This window comes from Falco punctatus (assembly GCF_963210335.1).
Source record: "Falco punctatus genome assembly, chromosome: 5".
NCBI lineage: Eukaryota > Metazoa > Chordata > Aves > Falconiformes > Falconidae > Falco > Falco punctatus.
The window spans coordinates 70,081,805-70,105,798 of NC_137584.1; the positions used below are offsets into that span (position 1 = coordinate 70,081,805).

Sequence of the window (23,994 nt, forward strand, 5' to 3'; positions counted from 1 at the left end):
GTAATCTGACTAGGCAGTCTCCTAACTAATCTGTCTAGTTTACATACAATGTTGTGAATCATTTCAGCATTGTAAAACACTCTTACATAATTCACATAAGAGTATTATTGGTTTTTTTTCTTTATTATATAGGTAACAAAACACATACATGCAGCAAGAAAGAGGCTGAATAAATGCTTCATGCCATTGCATTCATTTTCAATACTCTAGAATTCCATTTTGAATTACTTTACTTTTACTATGGAATTAGATGCAGTAACATTTTTCAAAAATCTTATTGCTCACATCAGCATAACAGTGTGGTGTGGTTTACAAATCACTGATTGGTCTGTGACCAACATTAAATATTAGGTTAACTGTATTAAAATGACAAGGTAAAAACAGGTCTCCTATAAACCAGTAGTTTATTTGTTAGAGGGGAAAAAAAAAAAAAAAAAAAGATATAATCTTCTGTGCTAACTTCCTTCCTGCATTGGAGCATGCTCTACTTAGTGGCAGTAACAAGGGTTACTGTTATTATGTTTGCAGTGCACCTATATAATACGCCCAACCATCAAAAAATGGAAGCTTTCTCCTTAAGATTTCAGTTACAGTAGGATCCAGGCATAAATGAAGTGCTTCTAAAATTTGAAATAGCTCACTTCACTGCCTCAAAAATATTAATGGAGATGACTAATTACTATTTAGTTATCATGAGAGGCAGTACTGTCTACTATTAAAAAAACACTGGCATTTTATCTCTAAATATTCTTCCTGGCTACAACTGGATATCAATGCTGTCTTGATTTCAGGAAATGATGTTGTCGCAATGTAACATGGAACCACACTGCAGCATCATTAAATTGTGATAACCTCTGACAGGATTTAACACAGCCTTTTTCTAATACATATTATTCTTTTACTAATATAATGCTGAGAGATTTTACTAACATAGCGCTGCTATGATTTTTTGCTATGAAGCTTTTAGATAGTAAAAAACTTAGCTCTAGTCATTTCCAGCAGAACCAGTACAGAACAGTACAGAGTATCCCTGAAAGATAAATTCAGTCTTTTGTTTCATCATTCCCCCTTTGACCTTGCAAAGGACCCACATTATTTTCTCAACAGTTTCTCCTGAAATTAGCTGGAACAGGAATTATATCTTACTATATAAGACCTTCTTAAATTAAGACTGCAGGTGTGGAGATCTGGAAGAGGATCCCAGTAGACCTCTTGGGCCCAAAAGCAGAGTGGGGAAGGAAAAACCTTGCTATTTATCACTTCAGGAATTTTTTCTTCACTAACAAGTTTATGTCACAGATACTGTATCTCATATTTCATCACAAGTTCTCGGTAATACCTCCAGCACATACAAACATCCTCAGCAATGTGTGTACTGCTCAAACTGACACAATAGTTACCTATAGCTAAATAACCGCTCAAATTTACATCTTCTAAAAACATTTCTGTAGGTTCTTCATTAACAGCTAAGGTACTGTGAACAACTAAATCCAGTATTTCAGCATGGGCTGACATTTTCCATACAGAATTATAATGTGAAAAATGTTAACAGTCTTTTGTACATAATGTAACAACATACCAAAATTTAAGGTCAGAGCAAAATGTTTTAACTCAAGGTGGGATAAAAAATAATTCCCCAAATTCCAGATTATTTGTCATTGTATGCTAAAAGAAGACAATTGGAAAATTTTGTCCAGCACAAATAACTTTTAATTTTGACTCCTATTACACTATATTTAGCAAGCCTAATTTTAGGTGTGTCCTGCTTTCTTTGCTTCATTTTGTTTTGCTTGTCCTGCTTTGAAAAGGAGATAAGTCACCATTAAAGAATCACAGAAACATCACTAAATTTACTGGCAATCTGTAGCAGAGATGTCAAGGACAGAACAGATATGGAAACTGAAGTGCTTTCACATGACTAGACCTGGTCCCTGCTTGCTAAAACAAAGTAAGGTATACATGACTTCTGAGTAAATGGTTGTAAAAATAGTACTTTTAGAAACTAGCAAAAAAAATTGCCATATTTACCTCAAATGCTATAATGATATTTATATAACATGAATTAATGTATTTAATGGAAGCTTAAATGGATTTAATACTTGATTTCTAAATAATCTTGACTAAATATACCTAAAAGCCATAGAGAAGAGGGGTCTTTTATAACTTAAAAGGTTATACATCTACTGCATATTAGTACCATTTTCAGATGTTCTGGGACAATTACATGAAAGTAAACTTTGGAATGAACAACGTAACATATCCCATAGCCATTACCCACCTTATCAAAAATAACTGACAATAACACATCATCAAAAATACTTAGGATTGTCTCCAAGCCTTTCTCATTTCCTTAATGCTAAGAAAAATAAAGCAAATAGAATCTATGCCAGGGGTCCTCAAACTATGGCCTGCGGGCCAGATACGGCCCCCCAGGGTCCTCAGTCCGGCTCCTGGTATTTACAGACACACACACACACACCCGCCAGGGGTTGGGGAGGGGAACCAAGCAGCTGCAGATGACTGCCTGCCACTTCATCCGCGCACCGGCCCCCTGTTTAAAAAGTTTGAGGACCCCTGATCTATGCCCTTGTGGTCCAAAAATTTGATGATTTCATATTGTAGAAGAAATTGAGTGTGATTGAATTCAGATTGAGAGAAGAGCCACATTTCAAAGCAGAGTCTCAAAAGTAAAGTCTTGCCAGTTTGCTCACTTGATGTTATATCCATGCACTTCCACTTAAGAACTACAAATCACAAGAATGGCAATACAGGACAGGTAGTATGCCACAGTCTGCCAGAAAAAGAGAAATTCTGGCTTTTGGTGCTTGCTAGTCAAATATGACTGAGAAGACAGACAGAAAGAGTCTCTCTAAATAGCCACTTCTCAGTTTGAATAGGATAGTACTGCAAAATGTGTTGCCATGTAACAGATAACAGTATCCAAAGCTGATATATGCACTGTCAGTATGCAAACTACAGACATACATCTATCTGAAGTACTTACATCACACTTATGGGCAAGAAGATGGGGAAAAAAGGCAGATTTGGGCCTGGGGGCAAGAATTTGAACATACAGATATTTTCAGGACCTTGTACCCTTGAAATATTCAGATATTTATGGGGACTTCTGGGATAAGCTGTATTTTAACCTCCAAGTTACATTTAGTGGAAGAAGTTCAATGTCGCACTGAACATTTGCCATGAACCTTCTTCAATCATTCCTTGCAGTAGAACAACACAACTGGAAATCACTGTAAGCACAGGAGATTAAGACAACACAAAATTCTTAAACACATTTCTGTGTCACAGATATGTGGTAGGAAAGAGATTATAATCAGTTTCACAAAACAAGTATTGATCTCCCAATGGGAAAGCATTAAGTAAACTGCCAAAGATGAGAAGTACACAATTTGCTCAAAAATCATATCCATGTGATGCACAGAAAAATGGAAAGCTATTTAAAAAATAAACATTACCTGTGAAAATATGCTAAAAGATATTGAAGATTAGGAGATTCAAAACTGCACTGCTGTTTGACTCTCAAATGGAAGCAATGATTACAAAATATGCATCTACTCAAAATGAGGAAAATCAGAACTGTGTCTCACCCACACAGTTGTTTTTGGGTAATAGCAAGATGATTTTTCCCTTATGATTTTTTGTAAACTCAAATATATTTAGCCTTTTTGTTTTTCCAGCGGAATCAGATTTTATTTTATTTGGGAGGCGAGGAATGAATAAAGTATTATTATTGACTATACGTAAGTGCCCTGTTATCCAAATCTGCAGCTGGAGTTGCTCAGTAGGAAACAAATAGACACTTGTTAGTATGATGGTTATGACAGTCATCTGAGAGAGGAAACACCTGGGCTTTAGTCCCTGTTCTCATATTTCTATACTGAACCCCTTTTCAAGAACAGCAAGAGATAAAAGCAGCTTTATTCTACTGTGCAAGTTTTGGAATCAGAACCACTCCAGAACAAAACTTACTATGTTTGGGGAAGCAACTGCGAAATTCATTTGATTCTATAAGATGTTAAAGTGATTCATAAAGTTAAAGTTTTCTGTACAAGTACCATATTGAGTATTTTTAATATATCAAGGGTTAAAAGAAAATCTGATTGTTCTTTCTTGACTGCAAACATTTTTCAAAGCTTTGTTTACTTAGAAGGGCAAAGTGCCTAATTTGTATGTTTTACTCATATTGTCAGATAGTACACCAATCGCCTTTGTTACACCTTTGGAGACAGAATGGACAGTTAAGATGGTCACGGAAAGTTAACGTGGGATTGAAGGAAGGGAAAAAGGGAGGCTGCTTTTCTCTGTAGCATGTCCATAACTTCCAATGTGTTGGTAAACAAACATAGGGCATGACAAAGAGATGAGTCCCTTCATCTACCCCATTTCTTGCACCAATGCAATAGTTTTGGTCTTTTACTTTACCAGCATTTATTAATGATGAATTATGCAGGGCACAAAACATATTTCAGTGTACTAAATTACAAACCTCAGTAGTTCACCAGGCCACCCGCTACAAGGAATATTTGTTCATCCTCATCCACACTTCAAAAATAAAACCTCCCTGGCACAAGTTCAACAGTTTCCAGCTTGCTAGCCTCTCACAGGAATGATTTTGGAAAACAAAACCTCCTCCCTCTCAAGGGCTGCCACCACCTGCACAGAGGCCCCTGGACATGCTGCTGCGCAGAGAGTGCATGGTGTGGGGAGCCACCATGAAGCTGTGTCACAGGTAGCAAGTACCACTGCCACAGTCACTCTACAGCTCCTCACTGCAGAGAAACACCTTGAAGAACAGAAAAGAAATCAGATAGTGCTGAGCATACCTCTCTCTGGTACTTTTTATTTCTATGTCATAGCACTGGCAGGTAAAAGTGCTGAGAAGCAGCATTTCCTCATTCAGGCATTAGTGGGAACTAAGACTGAGCAAAGGCTTTCCAGGCCAGGATCGCACTTCAAAAGCAGGCTCTTTCAAATATAAATCAAAGCCTGAAAGTATCCTTCCACGCTGTACCTGGCATTTGTGATGCAGTATTTCTGTTTGTATATAAAGTGTCTGAAAAGCAGTCTAGTTTTCCTAGAAAATAAAAAGTACCAAATTCCTTTCCTGAGCAAAAATGGCATAATTAAGCTGGGAAAAACAAAACACAAGAAAAACCCAAACCCAAACAAACAAAAAAAGTACAGAGAAAAAAAAAAACCACACCCAAAAAAACCTGCAATCTGTACCTTTTTCCTTTCCTATTATGCCTGGACAAAGCCACTGGAGTTGAAACCTGTTGGCGATTATTGCCTGCGGGCGGCACCAGGTACAAGGGTGTGTGTCACCACCTTCCCACCGCTGGTCACTGCCGGTTCCAGCCGGCGCTGAGCCAACCTAATCAGCAGCGGAAAAAAAATCCCGAAGGATGCCAAAGGGAGGCAAGCCCTGCTCAAAAGTATTGAAGAAAGACGCTGGGCGCCACTCAGGGCCGGAGATACCCTCTTGGAGGCGAAGAGCTCCTTGCCACAGCACAGGCTGGCTGAGGGGCGCATGCCCCAGGACTCCCTGAGCGCCCGCGCCCGGGACAGCGGCAGCAGCCGCCACACAGACCGGCCTGAGCCGGCTGCGCCTCAGCCACCGCCCAGGGCAAGCGCGGGTGAGCTGCGTGTAACCTGCAGCGGAGATACAGTGTTTCCTTTCTTCCGAAGGAGGAAAAAGGTATGTAGTTATGTAACGGTATCCTTTTTTCCTCACTAACAAAATGAGAGATTGGAAGCTTGTGTTTAAAGGTAATTAAGACACAAAAAAAAAAAACCCCTGACTCTGGATTGGGTTTGCCTGCAGTGTTTTCCAACTATTTTGAGCAGTTGGATTCCTCTGTGTCCATCCGTCGTCATCATCCCCGTCCCAGTCCCCCCCTTTTTTTAGATTATTGGACAGTGGCTCATTATTTATAACCAAAGGAAAAATTAAACACTGAGAAAATATAACCCCAAGGAACAAGCTCCTGCATGTAAATTGCAGCTCCTGGGTCCAGCTGCAGACAGTAACCCCTCCTCAGCTCTTGCTGCCACCGACGTTCTCTTCCCCCCTCAGGCCCTAACGTCCTGGCCTGTGCAATGGCCACAAAAAGGTCCAGGGGATCAAAACATCACACAGTTGAGAAGTAACCAGGCAATCCACCTAAGACATGAATAAATTCTGCCACTATCCTTATATCCTTATCCTTACGTGGTTGGAGTTCAAGTTTTCACAGCTATAAGATATCATATGTTTAAGGCTTTTTACAGTAAAACTAGTGCCTTACAGTAACAAAAGATGAGCTCTACTTTAGTTAGTGTTTTTGACATACAGTCCTGACTACATCAGGTAAAGTCAGACAAGTTCATTGTTTGCTTTCACTTTTAGATGTTGGCAAAATTTGTTTGGTCAGTTTCCACTTTTTCCTAATACTGTTATGTTCCATTTGGTTGAATGAGATTCCCAAGACTCAAGGAAGACTGCTTCTTCCTATTGTGTCCAGTTTGTCTGTGGGACTCCATTTCTACCCTCTGTGCAGACGGCTAATGGCTAAGGGCCAAGGTAGTTTTAGATCAAACAAGCATGGAATAGTTATATGTTAATACTAAGTTTCTGAGCTACTGTTAACCCCAAAGCAACTTTTGTTGCTGTTGTCTGATATTAAAGGAAATGGACAAGCTCCAAACAAGAAATGTTTCAGGATCAGAGAGCTGTCACACACTGAGAAACTGGATCAGCAAGGCAGTTTTAAAAAGGCACTTATGTAGTTCGTGTGTAGCTAATCAGAAAAAGAGGTACCAGAGCCTCCAACGAATGGGGGGAACATAATATGAGAACTACAAGAACAATGAAGCTAAGGACAAAACAAGTCCTTTCTTCACCATGATCTTGAAGAGAGATTTGCCAACACAAAAGCACAGGTTTCAGCCTAGAATATTTTTAAAACAACTGATTTACAATATAAAATTAAGTACAGCCCTCATGAAATGCTGACCTCTTATTTTACTAGCATTACAGGATCCAAGTGTAAGGAAAAAATAAAAATTTTAAAAAAACCCAACCATTTATGTGGACAAGCTTCTAAAAAAAAATATCTATTTCGCAACAGTACAGAAATAATAGCTGCATTTTGGGAATGTACTTCCTGCAGTTTCTTTCACCAGGGACACCTTTTTCCTGTCCCTTTAAACTCTCAATTCCTTCTCTTAGCAGCCACTGTGATAGAGTCTTACCTCTGAATGGCTGGGAAGAATGCGGTGTGAGTAACTCTTTTCAGAAGCTGCCATCAATTCATCTTTAAGGAGAATCCTGAAGGAGCAGTTTGTGAGCTCTCCAGCTGGCATCTTCCTCCAAAGAGATCAATCACATTACCTCCTCGACATGTTCAACTTCAACCAGTCCAGGAAGCAAGAGCCCCAAGTTTGTTTTAAAACCTGTGTCTCCAGCTCAGCAGTCTTGCAAGCCATTGCTATGCCACCTGGCCTGCTCATCAAACTATTTATCATTTCCATTAATGCTGCCTTTGTGCTGCACAGGAAGAATGCAAGCAAATGCACTTTGCAATAGGCTGAACACATGAACCTTTTTCTGTACAAAAGAACACTAATGCTCTTTTAAATGCTACTCCTATCTTCAGAATCTCAAAAACTTCAAAAATAATAATATATTGCTTTGTAAAGCTACCAGAATAGTTTCTCTATTTTCAACAAGTTGTTTCCTCTCACACCTCTCTGTAGTCTTCTCCTTCCCTGACAGCCCCCTGCACAGTTTTTCTAGTTAAGCCTCAGAAAAATACCATTGTGTATTGGGCTTTGAAAGGGGTTTGGGTAGAAGGGAGGAGGATGCTAGTTTACTGAGCATTGATAGCATGCTTCACATCAACTGGAACAGTTCATTGCTATAAAATTATTCACAGATATTGACCATCCTGAGCAGATTACCCATGAACTCTCTAATTTTATCATCCTTGTTCTCTACTCAAATGAAAGGATTAAAAAAAAAATAATAAAATAAACAAATCAAATGCATTTCCTAGCAGGGCTGCTTAAACAGTGGGCTGTTCCGTGTTGTTTGGATGTAACAGCATAATACAGAAACACCATTATGAAAAATACAGAGAAAATAGAGACAAAGGGAAAAGACAGCTTGAGGGACCTTTCTCATTTATTCATAATTAGATTTTTTACTACATTAAGATAATTTCACCTAATTCCAGCAGCATAAAGCATCTTTAAAATTGTCACTAGTTATATATAAACGCGTTTAAATACAGTACCAATGGTATGAAGTGTCTTTAATGGAGGAAAAGACTTAAAATACATAATCCAGAAAAATTTATCTCCTTACTGTAAATGTAATTAATCCACCTTCATATCAAAAGCTTTAGAGTCCAATATTTTAGCAGGATTTTTCAGTCTTGTAGTTGAAGCATTGGAGTGTAATCAGAATACTATGTGTGTATGCATGTGTATATATATATCTTAAAGATGTTACTGCGTTAGAGATTTATGCCATTTGTAATCTGCAATATTAAAAATGCATTAAATAAATAATTAAAAATTAAAAGTGGTGGTGAAGTGACAAAGAGTTCAAAGATACCTAATATTATGTTGACTTAAATTATTTTTCTATTGTTAATCTTGATTACTACCAGGAAAATAATAGCACTGTATCAGTAAAAAGAAGGAAAAGTATCTGATAACTGCATTCAGTAGTAAATTCTATTTAACAAGCACATTGTCAAGAAATATAGCTGCTCTGTTTAGAATAACTTCACCTGAAAATTCAAAGATTAAATTCATTAGAGCAAGTCAGGATACACTAGTCACATTATAATAATAGTATCTGCCAAATGAACTCTGGAGGTCTATTTGGATGACAAAAATTCCTTCCAGGGGAAAAAGTGCAGATGTATAGAGGCTCTGTAATGTCAGGCTACCTGTAACTATGTACTTATCTCTATATCAAAGCATACAGTAATGACCTATTGTCCCCAGCTCTTCTTCAGAGATACAGAACTGTTTATAAATCAGAACTCCGTTAGATTGTGTTGACATGTTCTACCACACCTTGATTAATTCATTCCAAGTTTCACTTTCCCCACATGTAGCCTTTCAGCTATACAAACATACTTAAAGAAGGTATAGTGCTTCAAAACCAGTTTATCATCAAGTTGAGGATTTTTTGGGGGGAGGGGGAAGAGATGTTTTGAGGAAATACATTTTTTTTCAGCATATCGCTAATAAAATGTTTTAGACACACTGAAATGCTAGTTCTGGGTCACGTATGAGAAGGCAAATAAAAGTTACATTAGCTTCAACTGAAAATATTTTTCAAAAACTATCTCTTGGACAGTAGCCATGCCAGTAATCAGAGAAAACTTTTCAGTTTAGGTAGCTCATTCTCTCTTGGAATTTCTTTTCCCAAATCAGCATGTTCTTGTAGCGCTTATGGTCTGGACTAGACTGCAACTAAATCTTCTGCTCCAGACGCAAAACTTCAACATAAAATAATGCTACTTATGCCAGAAATCCATTTACTGTCTTAACTGTCTTCTGAAACAAGATTTCTAGGGCTAAGTACTAATGCCTCTCTCTAAACCTCTCCATAATTGTGGCTATGATGCAGTCTCCCAACATTCATATTGCCCTCATGCTGTCATGCTACAGTGTGTGCTATTCTGTGTTATACACAGCTGAATATTTGTCAAGACAAACAGTTTTGCATGAGTTGCAAGTCTTGATATTTAGAAGCACACAACAGAAATATTTTCTATGTTTATTTTCACTTTAAAGGCTTTACAGTTTCCTTTATAAAAAATAAACTAATTCAAAGATGAAGTGTAATGGGAAGGAGGGACATACTTGAATGTCTTTGGTTCCAAAATTTGACCTGAGCTTCAAAGGCTTAGTGTTATAGAGCTGATACCTGATTTGTCTTCACATCCACACTTTTGAATTCAACTGCATGCTGAGGTATAGTAACCAGTGCCCTCCAGAGAGAACATTAGGAGAGAACAGTCCAGTCCCCAAACTTCAAGTGATCCTTACTTTGTATGTGGAAGGATGGATCTGACTCAAGACCTTTAAGCTTTATCTCCAGCAGTCTTACCCATTTTTGGTCAATTTGGTCATCAGCTCAACAGACAGGCTACTTTGTTAGAGAACCTAGGATCAACAGTGATCAACAAAAGATGTGTGTATGTGTCACCAGACTGAGGGGACTTTTCTTTCACTCCTTGGACAGCCCTTCCATGAAAAGATGCCAATATAAACAATGGTGTACTTCAAGAGAACTTAAAGCACAGTAATACTAATATCTGAGGAAAATCCTCATTTCTAAAACAAACAAAAAAACCCAGAACTACATTTTTAACTAGATATGTATGTGCATTTGTATATGTTATTTGAAATACAAACCTCATTATTATGAAAGCTCTAAAAGTGTCTAGACTAAAGGCAGAAAAAAAATTAGACTAAAATAAAATCTATTTTGAAACATTTACTTAGTACAGGAAAGCAGAGTGTTTAAAATTGTATTCATAATTAATATTGAAGTTGAGATTACTAAAATGTCATATATAGGAAAGACTAGCCTTAGAGTTAAAATCACTGACCAAAAAAACCAGGGGTCCAGGTTTAACCCCACAGACAGTCAGATTTCTATTCTGATACTGTGTATATCACTTAATTTTTTCTGTGTCTTGGGTCTTAGCATCTGAATGTTAAATCCATTTTACTGCTGTTTCAGCATAACCAGCTGTAATTGAAGTGCAAGGCAACAATCAGCTTTATTGTTTTCCTTAAATATGCTAAGTGAGCACATCAGAGCACGGGTGTGAACATCTTTTATACTTAGTTTCAAACAGCCAATCCCAATTTAGCCTATTTCCAGTAACAATTCTTTTCTAATAATGGCTTTTCATCACTGCAGTGAAAAAAAAAAACCAACTCTACCCCATCCTACACAGTTCCACAAGAGGGAATCAATGTGCTGTTAAAGTTCAGAGAAGGCCTTCAGTTCATGGAAAGGTTTTGATCTTGAAGATCACCATAATAAGATGAAGAAACATTTTTTCATACCACCTGAGTACTTATCAGCTGCTGCATACAGCAGCTAGAAAATAAGAAAAATAGAACTGTCCATTCCTTCCCTTACATCTGCACATAGTGCATGAAAATATAAGAAAAAAAATATTCAATATAAGTAAAGAAATGTTGAAAATCAAGAAAACATTAAGCCTTTTCTATTAGTTTGCCATATTTTTCTAGTCTCCAGCAACATGTGACATTCTTTTACATATGTGGCTCTATTATGATATGCCTTATTTAAAATACTTCTATTATTCATTTTTCTGAACATGTTTTTTGAGTATTTTCAGGAAGTTTTATCTAATTCAGTGTGATGGTGGTGACAGCAATGACAATTAACAGTCCCGGGCATTTCAACAGAATTCTTGTAATAATATGAAGTATCATCTCTCAAGTAGCTGACATCTATGAGCAGCTCAGTTTAATGAGGGTGAAGTGGGAAAAAAGAGATCTACTACAGTCAAAGGACAAAGCAGCTTTTGTCAAAACTGTCAGAATCAATGACAAGAGAAGCAGTAGAATAAGTTAGCAGTTTCTAGCCGTACCATAGAAGTATCACTACTGTATCCAACTATATAAAACTAAATAAAAAATAATATCTACTAGAAATGGAAATGGACTTGGTTGGAAAAGAAACATAAATGAACATTCTAAATTGGAATTTACACTAGGTAAGCACAACAAAAAAAAGTTAGAGTTTTGCTAAAGAATTTGGTAAGAGTGCAAGAGAGAAGAAAAATCTAGAATTGGGGCTAAAATGTCTAAGATGGGAATATTTGAGCTGAGACCAATGCAGAGCAATTCACAAAGATGTTGCCATTTCATGTGCATTTCACAATGCTCCTCCAATCAGAGGACAAAATACGTAATACTGAAGTAAGAGGTTTAAGTTTAAGTTTGGATAAATCTCATTTTAAATTTATGCCCCATGCAAGATGCGATACTGATTATGTCTCCATTTTCATGTTTTCATTTTTCAGTTAAACAGTTTTCCTTCACATTTTTTTGTATTTGAAAATAGTGAATACATTTTTTCAGTCTTTATGAAAGAAATAATTACTTTGGTTATAAGTTCCCCAGCCAATTTTCTGTAGAATTAAAATTTATAAGGTTAATCAAACCCACAAAAGCAAAACAATTTAAAGTACCATTTTGAATATGTTCATTGTTAATGCAATAATTTCTGGCAATATTACTTGTACTTCCATTCCTTAGGCTCACAGAAAAATACTATAAAATACCTTATGGATTTATTTTATTTTTATTTTAAATTTATAGTTAAATACTGTGTCTTGTTGCAGTAAATCAAAATTCAATTCTTGGTCAAAACAGGGTGGGACCTGTGGTACGTTTTCCTGAAAGGTGGCCTAGACTCATTCATTCTTTTTATCTTGATGACATTTACTTTTCTTCAAAAAAAAAAAAAAATCTCCATAGAATTAGTCTCAAGGAGCTATAGGCCCTTTTAACAAAAAGAGTAACAGAATTTAAATTCTTTTCCTTCAGACAGCTAGCTAGGGTAATTCTTAGCTCCCAAATTGCAAAAAGATTGGAAAAAGTTTAAAAGTGAAATTTTAACTTCACAACATCCTGCTTACAGCGGTATTTTCATATAGCACTGGAAAAATATTTCCGAACTTTACTGAACAAAGGGTACAATAACTTTTTTAAAAAAGGAATGCACCAAACTATCTAACCAGCTATATCAAATACCACAATTAGGTTTAGCACATAACTACTAATTGTGTTTTCACTTGGAATTACCGTGCACAGCACTTGAAACACTTTATACTTAAAAGATGTTATGCAACATGTAATCCGTCTGGAAAATATTTCTTCATTCTCTAAAAACAGAACAAAATTATTAGTGAAATTAATTATTTCAATTCTACCAAATCTGAATTTATTAAGGAAGGCTTAAAAAACTATTGTCTTTAATTAGAAGATTCTGTAAAAGTGCACATGTTTTTAAAAATGCTCTACAACCTCTGACTCAGTGACTGAACAGATGTGGAACAGAACTGCATGCAATTCTTGTTAATATGCATGGAAAGCCTCAAGTCTGCTTTGTTCCCCTTGGCAAATACAGCTCTCCTTTAGGTATTCATTCCATTCATTCCATTAAATAACACAGAATAACTGATTATTAATTGATAATGCAGACATTTGAAATGCACGAAAATATTTTTATTTAACATTCTGTGCTAAGCTATCCCATCCCACTTAGTATCTTTGATAAGATTTATATAAAAGTCCATATATTTGCAGAGGTGATACCCACCTAGCCCTTCAAGAACAACCAGTACTGTGAATTCCACATCCACTTCATAAAACCAGAATAAATGCTACTAAAAATTGCACTAGTCAAAACAGTATAAATATACAAAAATACACACAGGTATAGTTTTCATTTAACTGTCATCTAATATAAATCCAATTTGAGGAATTGCTATCAATGGAGCAACATAATAGTAGTTTAGTATTTCTGCACATTCGATAGAGACATTAGTCAGCATCAGTGGTAGAGAACAGTCCTGATAGTGACCTTAAAAGGTCACCATTACCTGTCTTTTCTGTTCTGTCTAAGAAAAGAAGTATGAAAACATTGCTATTAAAAACAAACCGAAACCAACCCCACAATCATGAGATGGCATTTCCACAACCTTTCAAGGATACCTGTTATTTTCTTCTAACCTAAATGGTCCCAGCTTAATAATTTCTGCTACAATTTTAAATGTGTCTCCAACTATGCTATTTAACATAGAGAATTGTCTACTTGTTCCTTTTTGCAGGACCTTTTTTTCCACTTTTCCTAGAGAAAACCAACACTCTCTTAGTCTCTTCTGCCAGGTCTTAGTCTTCCCAAGCCTCCAGACTGAAGAACCATCATCTCTCTTGAGATCTGCTGCAAAAGGCAATGTAATATGGTGTGACACTTTTCTTCTGCAGATTAAATTGGAATTACCTGGAAAGTCCTTACACATGAAATTCCAGGTCGTACATCTGAGTAAAACGTTATGCTTTCTTTCTTGTAATGCCATTGTTGGCTTACCCACAATGACCATGTCTTAAGTTCAGTGGGTAACTACTCAAATACTTTAACACAAATTGTATTTTCTAGAGTATTGTAAGATCTGAGCTTATCACCTGCGTATGTAATTTGTATACTCTTCATATACCAGAAAATGAACTTTTTAAGTATATCTTTTCAGTTTTGCAGTAAGCAATAACCAATCTATTTGCACCTTATTGCTCTTTCTTGCATCCATTTGACAACAGTTGCATATGGAACCTATTTCTCTAGTTTGCATATAATAATGTCACCTTGAACAGTATGACTTTCTTAACTCAATATTTATCACATCTACTGCATTTTCCTTACCCACAAGGTACATTGACTTATCAAAGTAGGAAGCTTTACATTGTATGCTCTTGATAAAGCAAACTTGAAAGTTGCTCAACACTTTGAGACCTTTTAAGTGTTTACAAGGAAATTTTTCCAGCACTTTTCCAGAAATAGAAATTCAGCTGACTGGTCTAACAAAAACAAACAAAAAAAACCCCAAACAAAAAAAACCCAAAAAAACCCCACCCAAGGCTCATACTACAAACTCACTTCATTCTACCCAATTTTAAGCAGGTTTCAAGTTAGGAAAGTCGTTATTAGATATAGGTGGATGATTTAGATGTTGAGTGAACCTAAGAAACCTTGAAAATTTGGAAAAATGTCTATGATGGGATAAATCTGTCTACCTTTACTAGACTTTTAGAACTTCACCTATCAACCATGAGTTCTCAAAAGGTAATTATTAACAGATTTAAGAATACTTAATTTTAAAGTTTTGAAAAAATCTCTTAAGTGGTTTAAAAACTTAGGTCCCTTGACAATAGTTATTTTGTTTTATACATTTCAGTAGTATCTAAGAAAACATCAACTGATCTGAATCTTCTTTTTTTAGACTCCAGTTGTTTTTGCAGAAATTCCAGTTCTGATGACATTCACTTTCTTGAATTCTAGTCAGTATATTTTGCACTTCCCTAATAATAAACCATTATTTTCCATTCCCAAGCATTGATTCAGTCAGAAATAACAAAAGAATAACTCATACATGGCTATTCAGTATTTTCAGTATTTAAAAAGTCAATATACATTATAATATCTTCTTAAGAATAATCTAAGAACTGTGTCCTCTTATCTTCCTTTTCCCAGTAAACACTTAGTTTGAGATATTTGTTGATATTAAAACTTTGCCTTTGGTTAGTTTTGTTAGATGATTCTAAAAACAGTAGTGAAGTCTTGCTACTTAATTTTCATGTTTTAGTGGTTTGTTTCAGATCTTGATCCACAGCAATGCAAATCACAGTAACAGTATTCCTTCGTTCTTTTAATAATTACACTGTTGCTCCCAGCAGATGTCTCCTACTGTATTGTGGACTGAGCAACCCAGATTATCTTTAAGAAGTCTCCCTGCTTCTGCCTGTCACCTATTCTTGAACAAACTTTACCCTTCTATATCAAAATTTCAAACCTGAAATATATTGTATTACATGCCAGCCATGTCAGTTTGTAAGTTTCTATTACAGATCACCAAGATTGAAGTCTTGGCATCTAAACTCAGGTGAAATGTGCTGTTATTGTATCAACTGTCAAATGTTCAAATGCAACATTCTCAGCTCATTTCATTCCTTCTTCCTCATTCTAAGAATAGACCTTAGTTATACAGATGTGTTTAGAAAGAACAGCTTTCCACATAAATTGAGATGTTGCTTAATTCATTTATAAAAAACAGACAAGCAGGCCTTTTCAGACCATCTCCTTTAATATTCTCCTTCTCAGTTGCCTGTCCTCTAAAGTCACTTAAACACCTTTTCTCATCTTTAAAGTGCACTATGTATATTCTCCTTAAATGGAAATTTTCTCCCTAGTTGATTTACTTTGAATCACTTACAAGCTTTTTTCCTTAATCCTTTCGTAATATTGCCCACTTCCAATCACACCACATCTATTTTACCCCCAAGATATTTAATTCCCCTTACTGTAAAGTTATATTAACTGCAAAGGTGAATATTTCTTTATTAGTATTATAAGGGAAAAAAAGAAGAAGAAAAAAAAAACCACACGCACAATAAACCACAAGATATAAAATGTCTGGAAATAAGATACGTGAAATATAAAATAGAATAGTTCAGTTGGAATGGACCTATAACAGTCATCCAGTCAAACTGCCTGACCCCTTCAAGGCTGACCAAGAGTTAAAGCACATTCAGGGCATTCTTCAAATGCCTCTTAAACACTGACAGGCCTGGGGCATTGACTACCTCTCTATGAAGCCTGTTCCAGTATTTGACCACCCTCTCAGTAAAGAAATGTTTCCTGATGTCAAGTCTGAACCTCCCCTGCTGCAGCTTTGAACCATTCCCATGCATGCTATCACTGGATACCAGGGAGAAGAGACCAGCATCTCCCTTTCCACATCCCCTCCTCAGGAAGCTGTAGAGAGACCTGAGGTCACTCTTCAGCCTCATTTTCTCCAAACTAGACAAACTCAGTGTCTTCAGCTGCTCCTCATAAGGCATCAGGCCTTCCAGCCCTTTCACCAGTTTTGTTGCTCTACACTGGACACATTCAAGTACCTTAACATTCTTTTTAAATTGTGAAGACCATAACTGTAAACAATACTCAAAGTGAGCATTAACAGCAATGTTTAAATACAGTGGGAATAAGATAATGTGAATTTTAACACTGGTCCCAAGAAAAAAATTGTAGCTTTATTTAAAAATCAATGCTACCTGTATAGTACAGTAAAAATATGAGTAAATGGCATCTTTATTTTACCTTCATTTAAATTAAAGCACAGGGTTCAATACTGAAGACCAACACAAAACATTTTTATTTCTGAAGCTGTTTTTTTCCAGCTTTTACTTTGGCTTCTGTTCATAGATACGACAGATTTTTGGTGTTTATACTCATTCACCCAAGACCAAAACAAATGTTAATTAAGAAAAAAAACTCAGAACCCTGTTTATATCAACTTGATCTGCATAAAGCACTAGTTGGCAATACAAGTGCCACTATAATTTAAAGGCCCTGACATCTAACTGTTCATGTATTCTTTGTTTTCAAATTCTCTGAGATTGAGATTCACAAACTTATTTAGAATTTTCCTAGTCTGTTTTCTTTAGCACAGAGATTAGAATACATACTTGAAATTAAGTTACTGTTTTGAGACCAATTAAAACCATTAGGACATGCAGCTGATGAACATACTGCCATTTTTCCACTTTTCTTTCTTAAAGACAATCGACTGTAGCAAATCTGTAAATCTGAAAGGACTTAATTAGTATCCAGGGAGAGTTTAGTGGTATTTAATTAACAAAGAGACCATAAATTACTTTAAAGAAAAAAACCAAAGCTAAACAACGTCTTATTACATCCTGCTAGGTTTTTTTTAATGGAAAATTCTAGTTAAAAGGAGTATACTTTGCCATTTAGAATGATCACAGGAAGCGATACTTATATTCAGACTAGCAAGAAAAGTGTTCTAGAACCTCATTCCATTTTTTTGTCTGTACAGCAGATGGACGACCTTAAAAAAAAAAGCTAAAAGAAGCTAAAATAAAGGGAAATCACAGAAGGAAGTGGAATATAGCTATAATTTAATGCAAAAAAAGTCAGGTGCAGGAGTATTCAAACACAGATTCACAGAAGGACTTACACATTTTTTTCTTCCCTGAAAGAACAGACTCATCTACCTACTGTCACAATGCCTACTCCATAAAATACTACCAGGGCAAAAGGCTTTATTATAATATTAAAACCTTTGCCCATTCTATGCTCATTTTTATTTCTATTATATTCATTTTATTTCTATTACTTTTCTATTACCTTATCCTCACTGTAACAAACTGCACCTCTTCTTACCAAGACAAGATAGAATTAACCTTTCTAGTTTATTCATGTTTCATCCTTTTTGTAGAGTCTTGACTGTTTCTTATTCTGTATTCAACCCAATCTTTGCTCTCTCCTGTGTTATTGATCATATCCATTTAGAAGCATCTCTGTCCCTATTTCCACATGACATAATTTTCATTTTCTCGTGTGCCAAGTTATCTTGCTTGCCTCGTTACAGGCTCCTGAACCCGAGGCAGATCTGATTAGCACAGAACAACCCAGTATTCTGAGGTCCAGACTTAAGGTGAGGAGCCATAGCCATCCTCCATAGGTTAATCTTCTCTGATTTAGCCATTTCAATATCATAAAGCTGGGGAAAGTTGGGAACATGGTCTAGTTGCTACCCATAGTGCATGAAAAGCAACTTCTTTATGTCTTGTCTCATATCAGTAGCAAGTTGTACAGCTATCCCTCCCCATACAATACAGGGAGAATACGCCACTGCGGGATACAACCCAGTAATGGCTGTTCTTTGTGGTAGTCTTCTAGACGTGCAGATGTTCATTATTGGAAAGGGAGCCTGGGATTCCAGAATTCTTTCTTATTTCAAACTGAGCTGTAAACATGGACTGACTTTCTCCGTATCACCTTCATACCACACAATCTCAGATCAAATTGGATCCAGATCAAATACAGCTGGTGGCTATTTTGCACATATCATATGGATGTTTTGAAGGAAGCTACACACTAAGGATTGAAATGCACACAAAATCACTATGGAAGGCTGCATCTATACTTCTGTTGAGTGTCTCGTATACTATCAGGAAAATGCTCTGCTATCAGGGTCACATAACTGGGGGATTGAACACAATTGGACATGGTGCTGTCAAGAGGCAGCCGAAGTGTACACTTGAAATATCAGTCTCCAGTGCATTCCTGGGAATTACACTAGAGTTAACATGGGCTTTTACTGACTGGAGAGTGTCAGATAACCACAGAGCTTTTCCCATTTGTGTTTACTCAAGAAGACATATCCTGTACTGAAGGAATGAAGAATATGGACACAGCTGTTATGAGAATGCTTTGAAGCAGGTGGGGTATCTTTCCTTTATTAGAGAAGTAAAGCTTTAAGAATTCCTTAGAGACTTCATAAAACTTGGCCTTAAAAATTAAGATATAAAGACATTTTTTAAAATAAATTAAAAAAAAAAAATTCCCTCAGAGTGGACCTACAGTATTCCAGGATTTTGGCATGTGGGCAACCCCTATAATTTATCTTCAGAAGAATCCACATATAGTTTATGCATGTTTTCGACCATTTCCTCCTGTCTATAATAAAAGTACATCTCCCTTTATATGCATGCTTATAAAATAATAACAGAAATACATAAAGTAAATTTGTCCCCCAAAAAATATTAACTTTAGCAATTTAAAAGAATTATCACTGTAACTGCTGTACCACCATATGATTGTCTTGACAGGGTGTACTTTTGGGAATTGTTCATTCAGATAAAGGGAATTCACAACACTAAAATTATCATGAAATAAGGTATGCATTACCATCCTAAACAACTTTTTAATAAAGAAGAATAAAACTTGGGTGATTAAAGAAGAAATGAAGAAGGGGGAAAGAAGAATGATATCCAAGTTACATTAAGGAATCACTGACCAAATGGAAGAAACAGATATAAACGGGTTTGGCTTTGTTGCCTTCATTTTAATGGATTTGAAATTAAGTCTTAAATGGCACAAGGAGTCTTACAACACAGTTTCCAAATATTACCTGAAACTGTCATATTCAACTTCAGCCCTACATTCACAACTGAATATTTATCTTATCTTATGGCAGGACATAGTTTCTTCCTCAAGTGAAATAACTACTTCCTTCCAAAAGGTTCGTCTTTGCCTGCCCCTTGACTCAAAAAACACCAGTTTGCAGTTAAGCTCTAACAAGATTTAAACTCTACTTCTTTAAGATTTAGTTTCTCATAGCTAAGAGTTGTTCTCGTATGTATTTCAAAGGCAAGCAATGCTGTGGACTTCCCAGCAGTGTCCTGCTTTTGAAGTCTTTGAAATGCCCATAGGAGATGCTACTAACAAAGAGAAACTGACAGTCTTAAAAAAAAAGTAGAGTTTAAATTTATTTACAGCAAAGGTCACAAAAAGAGAGAGGATTACCTTTTTAAAACTGATTTTTTTTTTTTTCTGTATCTGCTGTAGCTGGGATGACTGTTTATGACCAGGAACAACCAGTATCATAATGTGAAGGGTCGAGCCACTCCAGAAGGAAACATAAAGTGAACATTTCCTGAAATGATTCTTTATGCTTTTTAAATAAACCGTTCTTTTCTTCCTTATGTTCTTTTTTTCTCTTAAATCACAACAAACACAACAAAAACTTCTTTTTCATCTTCATTCCTCTTTCTACTTACATCCTGACTTCAAAACCTACTTTATGAAATCAGGGCTAGCTTGACTGTTAACAACATATATATTTTAGAAAACATTGAGTTTAGAGAGCTCATTAAACATTAAATGTTCATTTTGGGGTTGTTTTTTTGTAGGAGGAGAGAAAATTACTTGCAAATATTGAGCAAAACAGTTTCAAAATGTTAAAACATATGACTTTTCTAACTAAAAGACCTGTTTTAAAAGGTAACTCTTTTACTGTAAAAATAGTCTCCAAGCAATTTAAATCAAAGTGAAATATTTCCAGTTTAAGTAAGCCTAAGTCTTTAAGTGTTTCACTGAACACAGATTACTTTTTCAATCATCATTTAGTCAAAATGTGAGGCTTTTTTTACTTCCTGTCCTATCTGAGAACAATAATACAAGAAAAATATCAAAACACATTAATAAACAAGCTAGCTATTTCTTGCCTTATGTCTGTAGGGCCAAACTTGAAATCAGAATTTTGATTACCTGAGGCTTTTGGTGACATCAGCCAACAAATTTTTAGGGAGGCAGCCTCTAAACTTCACTGTCTTGGTTATTTTTTAAAAAGCGTGAAAAAAAATCAGTTATAACTTTATGCACTGCCATGTCTGTTCCCTTTTCACCTTTTGATAACTATACACACATCTTACTTGAACTTAAATACTAAGCAGGCATTCTGTTCTGCTGTAACTGCTGTTTATCTAGCAGAGTGAGTTTTCGCTGCAGGTAGCCTCACACATAACATATTGTTTCTTGATCTTATTTTTTTATTTCAGATTTAGAAGGATAGTAGCATTATGTAACAAGGATATCAACTGTCTTCCAGTTCACTGAACCATGAGAAGGGTTTGAGGCTCACCATGCTCTTTTCTTGCCAATGACAGTTCAACCAGCATGGAATAAGTTAGGAACATTTCCAAGAAAATTAAATATATCTCATTTGGCTAAGTACCTTCCTTGTATCTTCTGTTACAGTCAGATTTTCCTTTTACCAAGGTCTTATTTCTGACTGCCACTAGATAGACCTCAAATCAAACTTAATTTTTTAAAGCATTTTTCAAAGATTTTACTGTCAAGGCAAAACAGAAGGGCAAAACAAACTTTAGGGTGAGTAAGATAAAGGTAGCAAACTGGTATATTTCTGCTGGAAAGTCGGAAGTTCATTCTTAACTCATGTAAACCATCTGCAAAACAAGCCTCCAAACTTCCTTTGGGTTCAGTTCCTAGCAGCTAAAAACAGGGCTCCTTCTGTGATTCTCTGAAAAAATAGATACTGAAATTCCAAATAATATGGCATCTGTTTTCTAACTTAATTAATGCCAGAAACAGCACTAGAATTTAGGTCTTCTATTTCACCAGGCACACTAGTACACCTTTCAAGTTATTATATTTTTCTTCAGAACTTAAGTTTTAAGTGAAAGCAAAAGATAAAGCTGTTAGCAACTGTTAAGACACTGCAGAAAATGTGGGTAAACATGACTGATTTATTGACAGCTGTGAGCTCAAACACAAAATTCAGCAACTGAAGCATACTTACGAGAATACTTATGCTAAGTCCATATTATTTGTTATATACTACCTTGCTAATAGAAATTATTGTAATTTAGTTAAGATTTCTTAAATTAATAAATATGCTTAGTGACACCCCTCCTCCCTCTCTTTGTACATGTGAATACATCTATACATAATCTAATGATTTAGCCTTACCAGTGCTGTCATCATAAACAACAGTAACTGTTTTCCACTTGAAGAACTGCACAAGGTCAAGGATGGCACGGCTGAGTGAAGAGAAATCTGGATAGAGGCTGACATAGAAGGAGTCCTTGTTGTCTGACACCTGATGTTTCCAGCGGGTCTGGATATGTGGAACACCCAAAGCGTTGCAGATGGATTGCACAGCATTAGCTGAAGAGCTATGGGATGGTCCAAAGATGGCAGCCACCCCAAGGGACAGCTGATCGCAGGCTGAAGAGGAGATAGAAGTCTGTCAATGATGAGAGGAAAGAAGGCAGTGTGCCAGAAGGTATTGCACAATTCACATTAAACAAAAGGCACTCCATGAAATATAACTGTATTGCTGACAGAGCTCCCTTCTTGTGTAACACACAGATTTCAACTTCAGAATACATTTCTAAGCTTTCACTATGAGCTGATTAATAGCAACACTTAATATCAAAACAGAGCTCAGCTATGTTTAATAAACACTTCTGTCAGTGGAAGTGACAAAGGCCAGCAATTGTGTATCTTTTAAAAAGCAGTAACAAGAGAAGAGATTTATGCTTAGCTGCATCTTACATTTGGAAAAGGGCCATAAGGGACAGTATTCTAACCTAGGCTGTTTAAGTGTTAATTTCTTCCTCAATCAATCAACATTATTTCTACTGAGATCTTAATTACTCAGAATTTTTATGTGTTAAGTACATTCTAGTTAAGTAGCAGGCAAATGATTAATTCCATTGAAATGGACATTTGAATTTCATTGAATCTGAAAGGCAGGCATGTTGACTAGAAAATTTTAAAGGTCGACATTTTCCTTAAAAGAAACTTAAATTGCTCTCTGTTAAAAAAAAATTAAAAAATTAAAAAAATCTGTGTTCCTTTTTAAACACTGGAAATAGTTTTGCTACACCTATATTAGTAGATAAAATTGGCCCTGAGAGTCACTGACGTGATACTGCTGCATTCAAGCAGCTGAAGTCTCCTCTTTCCAATACAGAGTGGCCCTATCTATGCTGTGTATTAGCAGCCTCTGGTCTCCCACAGTATGCTCCAGTATTACCTTGTAGGATATTAGCTGAGACATGCCAAAAAGAAGGCAGGAAAATTACTCAATGCTGCAGACTGGTGTTTCAGCCCATGCCCTGCTCCTATTTAGGTCACTGCCATAGACATAACCTTTGTGAGTATGCTGTTCTGAAAATCAACAGATTCTGTCTTCTAAGAACACAACCTATTTGGTAAAGAGAAGTATGAAAAGTATCTCCCTAATCCAATCTAGATGTGATTATTTGTATGAGGTTTGATTAATTAATATTTTTACTCCACCATCAATGTTCCTGACAGCTGAGGAAACAAGCACTAGAAACAACACATCTTGTTGCATCACTTTTCTCAGCAAGTCAAAAGTAATTGTTTTATTGTGCACATCCTTTTCAACATGATGAAAATATTGCTGTCTTTCAAGTGCATTCCAGAAACTGTGCTGGCACACCTTTTTATTACTGCAGAACACCGGTGGTTTAAATGAACTTCTCATATACATGCAGGATCTCCATTGCATTTCTGAGCATCAGATCAGGGCCTAAATGACTAGCTTGATAAAAAAAACATTTATGCTAATATTGCCCTTCCTAAGAGTAATCAACAAGCTTTATGCAAATGTCAGTAAATGGGATCACTAACAACAGCAATAGCTACCAGATGGCTTTTCAATGGGCTTTTTTTCCCGTTTCTGAGATTTGAATAATGCAATGCTTTCACACATGATTTAATATGGCAGTGGATCTATCAGATGCATACCAATTTTTCTAGTGTATTGAGGAATATTTTGTTTC

At 36.0% G+C, this 23,994-nt stretch overlaps 1 protein-coding gene across 4 annotated transcripts in view; it reads right to left on the minus strand.

The window, feature by feature from the left end:
• GRIK2 (glutamate ionotropic receptor kainate type subunit 2) overlaps positions 1–23,994 on the minus strand; it is a 454,658-nt gene that overhangs the window by 268,682 nt on the left and 161,982 nt on the right. For all 4 annotated transcript variants that reach the window (XM_080390031.1, XM_080390033.1, XM_080390030.1 and 1 more), the window contains one exon: positions 22,148–22,405. In XM_080390031.1, coding sequence (XP_080246157.1) covers positions 22,148–22,405 — 258 coding nt within the window. The remainder of the gene's footprint in view (positions 1–22,147; positions 22,406–23,994) is intronic.